This window comes from Mesocricetus auratus, unplaced genomic scaffold (genome assembly GCF_017639785.1).
Source record: "Mesocricetus auratus isolate SY011 unplaced genomic scaffold, BCM_Maur_2.0 Super-Scaffold_100676, whole genome shotgun sequence".
NCBI lineage: Eukaryota > Metazoa > Chordata > Mammalia > Rodentia > Cricetidae > Mesocricetus > Mesocricetus auratus.
In genome coordinates this window covers 97,555,464-97,564,416 of record NW_024429266.1, presented here as the reverse complement: position 1 = coordinate 97,564,416, position 8,953 = coordinate 97,555,464, and the positions used below count along the sequence as shown (strand labels likewise).

Genomic DNA, 8,953 nt, shown 5'->3' with positions numbered 1-8,953 from the left:
CGTGGAAGAAGGAAGTAGGAGTCATAGAGGACTATGGGTAGAGGAGGGATGGTTGAGACTTAACTCTGTGCTCAAGGGTGCCCTTTGGGGGCTGCAGCGGGGACAGGCTGTGAGAGACCAGGGCCTTCCACAGGGCACCAGGAGGAGCCAGAGTAGGCAGGAGGAGGTAGTGGCTGCAGGTGCCCGGTCCGCTCAGTGTGGGTGGAGAGAGGCGAGGTCACACCAGTGCGTGGAAGGCGTGGGGACGGAACTGCAGGTGCTCCCCTCCGCCCCACAGCTCCTCCCCACCCCCCACCTCCAGGCCGACAGTTACAGTCACAGAAGAGGAAGTGGTGTTGTAGTTGTCCCCACTGGGGCAGGCAGCGGCGGTGGTGGTGGGGCGCGAGGGTGCACGGGGGCCTCCCCGAGGGGGAGAGGCAGGCAGCCAGCATGGAGCTCTGGCGACAGTGCACCCACTGGCTGATCCAGTGTCGGGTGCTGCCTCCCAGCCACCGTGTGACATGGGAGGGGGCCCAGGTGTGTGAGTTGGCACAGGCACTCCGGGATGGTGTCCTCTTGTGTCAGCTGCTTAACAACCTGCTTCCCCAAGCCATCAACCTGCGGGAGGTTAACCTACGGCCCCAGATGTCCCAGGTGAGCCTGCTGGGTGATGCCGGGGCACGGCTGGGTTGGGGGAGCACCTCTCCAGGCCTGGGTCTGGCTAAGGGGTGGTGCTCAGAAGAACGGGGCTCTGGGTGGGTTTACAGACTCTGTATTGGCTTGCATCTGCCCTGGCAAACTAGGGGGAAATTCCCCCAACCCCAGGCTAACTGTTGGGACCCATCTAGAGGGGGCCTAGGGGCACCCGGGTGCCCTGTGGATAGCCGAGAGGGTGCATGAGGTTGGAGCCACCAGATTCAGGCCTTGAAGAGAGGCCCTCAGTAGTTTCTCCCCCACCTGGGGCTCCTCCTCTTCCGGTCCCCCCTCCTTCCTCCTCACATTTCCTTCACCTCCGTTTCCTGCCAGGGCTCTCTGGGCTGTGTGTCCCGGAGGGCGGGGGTCTGCAGTGTTATGATGCCCCGTGGCTTCTTAGCTCTGCCTATCCCATGCGGGGCCCATTGAAGGCAGGGCTCGGGCCTGGGACTCCAAGAAGGTCCAGGGTAACTCAGAGTCTGGCCCTTCTCCACCCTTCCAGGGGGGACATGCTCAGATGTACTTAGGAAGTATATTCAAATCCTTATTTGAATGTGGCTGGGGCGGTGGGGGAAATGTGACTGGTGGCTTTGTGCTCTCTTCCCTGCTTCCCCGGGGTTTCGGGAGGGGCTGATGCTGGGTTTTGAGGGGGTCTGATAGCCCTAGGAATGGAAGACATAGGTTCAAGTCAGAGGGGTACATAGCCTTACCATGGAGGCTGAGGGATATGGGCTGTGTCTAAGAGAACATGGTCTTGCCCTGGGGTCTGAAGAGCGCAGTCCTGGTGTAGGGTTGTCTACCATCTTGCCTTCCGTCTTTGAGACCAGCACAGCCAGTCCTTCCAAGTCCCAGGGTGCTCTCCCTGGAAATGACCAACAGTGGTTGGCTGGGGCCTGGTCTCTTCCCTCATGTGAGGGGTCCCATGTAGTTGTCAGTGGTAGTGGCCCCTGGATCTGTTACAATTTCCCTGAGGGGAACAGGGAACACAGCACCCACAGTCCTCCATGGACTGTCCCTCTGGCTGGCTACAGGCCATCAGAGATTTGCCTACATTTGCTTGAACTCCAGTAGCTTTAAGGGCTTGAGGAAGTGGCCATGGGACACGTTGGGCCCCAGCTCTGGTAGGGAGTCTGTGATGTGGCAATTGCAGCTGTTGGGAAAACAGTTAGAGTTAAGGACGAACCTCCATGCCTGTGCATCATAGCAAGGCTGATTTTGTGGAGGGCAAGTGTGCATGGTGTTAATCCCCAGAGGGCCTGCTGAGTTCCAACGATAGTCCTAATATGTACCGGGCAATGGTGGGAACTTGGCTCTGGCCCACAAAGAGCTCTTAAGCACAAGGAGACAGAAAAAGATAGGTCCCAGGCCTATGTGCTCTGGGGATGTGGGCAGGACACTGCCTGGGAGAATTAGGCCTTATGAAGAGAGGGATACTTAGGCTGGGTTTTGAAGAGTCAGTAGGAGTTTTCCCATTGTTCTGGCTCCTAATATCCTCTTGTATGAAGCCTCAGGCTGGGCTAGAGTTCACCTTAACCCTCCCCATCCATCGTCTCTGTGGTTCCCAGTCTCAGCTCTTTTCTCCTTCCTTAGAAATTCTGTATCTGGTGGAGATGTGTGTGAGAACCAATGGGCTATGCACAAGATGCCCTAGGGAGGCCACCTCTGGGCCTTCGGGACATTGTTAGCAGAATGAAGTCAGGGACAGAGTGGCCCATGGGACAGGGAAGGCACGGCTGGTGGAAACAGAGACAAAGGTGTAAAGGTTGGAATGAGAAGACTACTTGGGTCCTCCATTTCTTCATCACTCTCCTTTGCCCAGCAAATAGGGAAGAAATAATATATACACTATCCATCCATCATCCATCCACCATCCATCCATCCATTCATCATTCATCTATCCACCATCCATCCATCCATCATCATTTATCTATCCACCATCCATCCATCCATGCATCCATGCATTCACCCATACATCCTTTCATCAATCCATCTATTCATCCATCGACTCATCTATCCACCCACCCATCTATCCATCCATCCACCCATCATTCATCCATCTACTTGTACATCATCTGTCCATCCACCCACCCATCCACTCACACACCCATCCACCCATCTAACCATATCTATCCATTCATCCATCTACCTTCTATGAATCCATCCATCTGCCCACCCACCCATCCACCCATCCTCCATCCACCTACCTATTTGTCCGTCTGTCCGTCCATCCATCCATCCATCCATCCATCCATCCATCCATCCACTCACTTCCCCACTTCCCCATCCATCTAACCATATCTATCCATCTTTCTACTCATCTATCCATCCATCCATGCTTCCATCCATCCATCCACTCCTCTACGCACTCTCCCATCTATCCATCTAACCATACCTATCCATTCATCCATCTTCCTACCCAATCACCCATCCACCCATCCACCCACTCACCCATCCATCAAACAGTTACTGTGCAGGGCAAGCCCCGTCCTTGGTGCTGGGGACTATGGGAGTGGGGCACACATGCTTATGTTTTAACACACCATATTCTGAAGGAGGGAAATACATCAATGAGAAAACAAGAACGGGGTGTACATTTTTAGGCAGTGGCTCATACTTTGAAGAAATTCTTGGAAAGGGTGCTTGGTGGCATTTTTCTGTAGGGAATCTAGAAAGCCTCACTAGAGCAGAAGCCTGGAAGCAGTGAAAGTGAGTCCTGTGATGGTGACCCCAGCAGGAGGTTCTGCCTGTGCAAAGGTCCTGAGGTAAGGGTAGGCAGACACCTATGTGCTCAGTGGCTGTCCCAGCATTGGTGGCGGAGGTCAGATTGGAGCGTTTTCAGACTGGTCAGTGCCTATAAGGCCTAAGACCCACAGAAAGGACGATAACATCATGGTTAGAAACAGAGGCCTCAGACAGCACAAATGTGCACGTCCCTCCTCTGTAGCTAAAGGCCTGAAGATCTGTAGCTAAAGATCCAGCAGGGTGTGAGGTTCTTTAAACTGCAGGAGAAGCAGGAGTTGGGGTAAAAGACATTGCCTCCAGCCCTAGCAAACCATTCGGGTGGGTGTGAGGGCGTGTACCTGTGCACACTGGTCGAGCCTTTGGGTGGCATGTCTGAACTGAAAAACAGAAGCCGGCAGGGTGGTTGGCTTGGGTTTCGTGGCTTGCGTAGCAGCGTTTGCTGTACAAACGTGGATCCGCACACACATTAGAAAGCCAGGCATGGCTGTGAGCCCCTCCCTGCAACTCCAGGGCTGTGGGCTTGCTGGCTGCCAGCCTAGCTCCAGGTTCAGTTAGAGACTGACTCAGTCAGGTGGGTGGTGATAGCACATTCACATCTGTCCTCCGATGCACACACAGGGAGACAGACAGACAGACACACACACACACACACACACACAGTGCAGCACAGACAGAGTGTGGTGTGATCTTTGGTGTGTCAGACAGGGTTTGGAGGTCAGCAAACACAACAGAACCTTCCAGACAGTCATGTGCTTGGTTAAATGATACATTTGTGTGATTGAAATCGTGTAAGGATGCATGGAAATGGAACTCCCAACACCATCCCTCAGCTATGGCCTCCCTGAGTGTATGAGCGCAAACAGCAATTTGGAATTCAGGTGGTTAGGGGCAGGAGTGTGGGTGACCCCAAAGCAGCCATGCTAGAAGGTCTGCACCCCTCGTGGATGGCAGCTCGGCTATGGCTGTGCAGACGGAGCCCGTTTCCTACACCTTCCTAGTTCTGCCTGTGCCGCGATTCCGAGGCCGTATACACTTAGGGCAGAGTTGCATACAGTGGCAGGGGCCAGTGGCTGGATGCTCATGGGAGGGTGCCATGGCCTGTTCTGGCCCTTCTCCTACAAGGGAACAGTCTGTAAGAAGCCACAGCTGAGCTCATGAGGAGCGTGGTAGTTTGGTTCAGACGATAGTCCTGTACCACATTCTGTCTCCTGTGTGCTAGGATGACAGGTGTGCCACCGCATCTGGCTTATGTGGTGCTGGGGATGAACCCAGGGCCTCGTGCATGTTCGGCCTACCCGCCAAGGCCCAGAAGCAGCATGGGCTCTTAACCCTAGGTATACGGGAGTGCGAGGGAGGCACAGTTCTGCTCTGAGGGGGCTTTTGGTGGTACCTGGGTGGGGACAGAGGAGCTATCGCTACCCACGGTATACAAGCCGAGTATGCCGTAGTGATCGGTGCCTCGTCTCCCAGGTTTCAATTCAGGCTCAATGGAGGAACACGGTGTCGAGCCCTGAGGTCGGCAGTCTGGTACGCCCTGAGTTCCCATTCCAGCTGCAGGATCTTGAGGAAGTGTCTTAGTTACTTTTCTGTGGCTGGGATAAAACACCATCGCCAAGGTGACTTATGGAAGAATTGGTTTAGGCTTGAGCTTCAGAGGGATGAGGGTCCACACCGTGGAGGTGGGAGTCGTGATGCAGGAAAGGCTGGGGGCTCCTCCCTCAAGCAGTGAGCAGGAAGCAGAGAGAGCAAGCTCAAGCATTGGGAGCCGCCTCCCTGTCACACTTTCTCTACCAGGGCCACACCTCCTAAACCTTGCCAGACAGTGCCTTCAGTAGGGGACCATGAGTTCAAATGCCACAGAGTGTGTAGGACATTTTTTCATTGAAAATATCGCAGGGAGGAAGGGTTACTCAGACTCAAAGTCTCAGGGTACAGACTATATGGCAGGGGAGGCATGGAGGCAGGAGTGACGCCGCTGGTCACATCACATCTACAGTCAGGAAGCAGAGACATGAGTGATGGCTTCATTCGGTCCAGGCCCCCAGGCCATGGGATGGTGCAGCCTACAGTTATGATGTGTCTTTCCATCTCAACGCAATCTAGACAATCCCCCACAGGCAGGCACGGAAGTTAGACAATCTCTCACAGGTGTGTTTGGATGCTTGGCTCCTAGCCAACCCCGGATCCAGTCAAGTTGATGACACTAAACATTACAGGAAGTTACTGAAAAGTCTCCATGACTCAGTTCCCTATTTATATTTCTCTTTGTCTCAACTGCAAGGGAACTTAGGACTTCCTCGGCTAGAACAGTGTTCTACCTCTGAGAGATGCCTCCAGCCCCTCACTGGGGATCTCCAGGCAGGGCTCCACCCCGACCACGCCCCCAGCCCCTCACTGGGGGAGTCTAGACAGGGCTCCACCCCTGACCACGCCCCCAGCCCATCAATGGGACTCTAGTTATTCATTGTTGCTTTCCTCTCAAGGACAAAAGTCAAGGTTGGGTGCTGTGGTGGCAATCACACGCATTGTGTTTGTTTCACAGACCCTAGCTTTGGTTCCTCAAACACCTGGTTCAATGCTCCACCCTCCTCTGGCAGCCTACTCCAGTTACAGACCCCTTAGCCTTTCCTCCAACGCACCAGGCACGGTCCTGCCTCAGTTGTTTGGCGCCGGCTGTTTCCTCTGTCTGGAACACTGTTCATGCTGGTATCCACTTGGCTGCCCCCTCACCTCCTTCAAGCCTTTGCTTAAATATCAGTCTCTCAACAAGGTTTGCAACACGTCACCGAAATCCCCCCTTTCCTGGCACTGCTCAACCGATTGCCGTTTTCCTTGTGTGTCTGTGTGCGCGCATGCGAGCCCATGAGCATGCAGGCTTGTACACGTGCCGGTGGAGGCTCGGTGTCTTCCTCGAGGGCTCTTCAATCGTGAGTGCGGGTACTTGTGAGGACGTGTGCGTTAGTGTGCAGCTAACAAGACACTGCAACCCCCTGGAGCTGGAGTTACCGGCAGCTGGACTTGGGTCCGCTAAAGAAACATGCTCTTAAACATTTTGCCATCTCTCCAGCCCTACTGTCTTTTTTGAGACCTGCCTGTGATCGTCAGGGTTCCTCCTGTCCATATCGCCCCAGGGCTGAGATTACAGGCGTCCCCACTATGCCCAGCTCTTATGTTGATGCTTTGGATTCGAACTCATATCCTCATGCTTGCACAGCAAATGCTTCGCTCAATGAGTCACTTCCCTAGCCCCACCCCCTAATTTTCCCCTATGGTGCTGCCCACCGTCTTCTGACAAGCTGTAAGTAGTCCCTTGGTACATGAGAGACTAGCTTCATGGAGTCAAAAATCAGCCTATGATTTGATCTCTTGTAGAAAATGGTGTGCCGTTTTGATAGGACCTGCTTGTCCCCGCCTTTAGCTTTTAAGTCATCTATAGGTGACTCTCCTCAGTTGGTAGAACGCATATGCTATGGAACAAACCATCTTGGGAGCTGAGTACAACACAATTTATTTAAAAAACAAAACAAAACAAAAAACCAAAACTCTTGAGACAGAGTCTCATGTAGCCCAGGTTGCCCTTGAATTCACTATGTAGCCAAGGATTTTATTTTTATTTGTTTAAAAACTTTTTTTGTTTTGTTTTGTTTCTCTGTGTAACAGCCTTGGGTGTCCTGAAGCTCCCTTTGCAGATCAGGCTAGCCTTGAACTCAGAGAGATCTGCCTGCCTCTGCCTCTTATGCACCATCATAACTGGCTGCTTTTTAAATAAAAATAAGACAGAGGGCAACCAAAGAAAGAAGACACCAGTGCTGACTTCTTTTGGCCTACACACACATGCATGCACACACACATACACACGTGTGCCACACTTGCACCATACTGTACTGACATGCATGCAAATGCATGCATACATGCACACAGACACGTCACACACCACCCTACCCCCGAGAGATTAAATTTATTTTAAAAAGAAAGCGGAAGAAAGGAAGAAGGCAGGAAGGAAATAGCCACAGCTTGCTTGGCTGTGTCCTGAAATCAGCAGTCTAGTAAAAAAGACCAAGGACTTCACAGGAGCAAGAGGCAGGCAGGGGGTAACAGGAGGGAATGAAGCCACCTTCAATAAGTAATGAGGAACGCTGTTCTTATTTCTGTTCCTCTGCTAGTAAATACCCCCAGTTCAGAGGGGAATATGTACAGCAATGCAAATCAGTCTTTCTTAGAGCCATGGGGGTTTCTAAACTGCTCCCGGCTCCTGCTCACCCAGCCATCTCCTCACTGATTCAAAAATTACTGAGTACATCCCAGGTCTGGGTGTGGAGTACACAGCTGGAAGAAAAAGATGAACGCATCAGTGCCCTCAGGAGGGCGACACTGTGCTAGAGAGACAAAGACATGAGGGTCAGTGAGATGGCTCAGTGGGTAGAGTCACTTGCTGCCGAGCCTGACCACCCGAGTTTTATCCCTGAACCACACATGGTGCTAGGAAGAAATGGCTTCCACACACACAGATGAAATGTAAAGTGAATAAATGAGTGATTCTTCTCTTCCCCTATATCTGACTGTGCTATGTCTGTGAGCTTAACCAACCATGGCTCAGAGACGTCCACATTTTAAAAAGTGTGGTCTTGAAAGCGCTAGCCTCCGAGTTTGGATTTATAGCACCCAGAGGGAAAAAAAATCCAGGTGTGATGTCCACCTGCTAGCCCAGCACTGGGGAGATGGAGACAGCGATCCTGGGGTTCACTGTTCAGCAAGCTTAACCGAGCCCACGAGGTCTAGCCAGTGAGAGCCCCTGTCTCAGAGCACAAGGTGAACAGCTCTCGAGGAAGGACATTCAAGCTTGTCCTCTGGGCTCTGTGCGCACAGCAAACTGGGTGAAAGCCCGTGTTGGTCATCTGACTGTCTAGCTTGTTGTCCCTCAGCTCTCTTCACAGCACTTTCATCCTGTCAGCTAAGTCATCACAGGAGGATGTGCAGGTTCGATGCAGAGAAGGGTCTAGAATGGGGACACTGGTGTACTTTCGTTACGGAGGTGATGGGGTTGTCCTGGAAACAGTCCACTTGCAGATATGGAGGACCAGTGGTAGCTGTTCTTTTTAAAACAGGAGTGTGGGGGCCAGGAGGTGGCTAGGGGAGTGAAGTGAGGACCTGAGGCATGATGGAGCGTGTCTGTAATCCTCATACTGGGAAGGCTGAGACAAAAGGATGGCTGGGGTTCTCTGAGCAGCCATCCCAGCCTAATGGGCCAGCTCCAGGTTGAGAAAGAGACACTTGCCAAAAAAGAAGGTGGGGATGAAGAGATGACTCAGGGGGTAAGAGCTCAGAGGACCCAAGTTCAGTTCCCAACAACCACATCAGGCAGCTCACAACCATTTGTACCTCTAGTTTCAGGGGATCCAGCGCCCTCTTCTGGTCTTCTCTAGTACCTGCAGTCATGTGCGCATATCCACACACAACCCTTCACCCGGAAAATCTAGGTGGGGGCTCCACCTCTGACCATAACCCCAGCTCCTCACTGGAAGATTCTAGACTGGAGCTT

General features: G+C 52.7%; 1 protein-coding gene across 1 annotated transcript in view; it reads left to right on the top strand.

The window, feature by feature from the left end:
- Positions 1–331: 331 nt before the first annotated feature.
- Positions 332–8,953, top strand: part of Vav1 (vav guanine nucleotide exchange factor 1) — a 43,802-nt gene continuing 35,180 nt past the window's right edge. Inside the window, exon 1 of the mRNA XM_005081335.4 lies at positions 332–633. Coding sequence (XP_005081392.1) covers positions 430–633 — 204 coding nt within the window. The 5' untranslated portion in view covers positions 332–429. The remainder of the gene's footprint in view (positions 634–8,953) is intronic.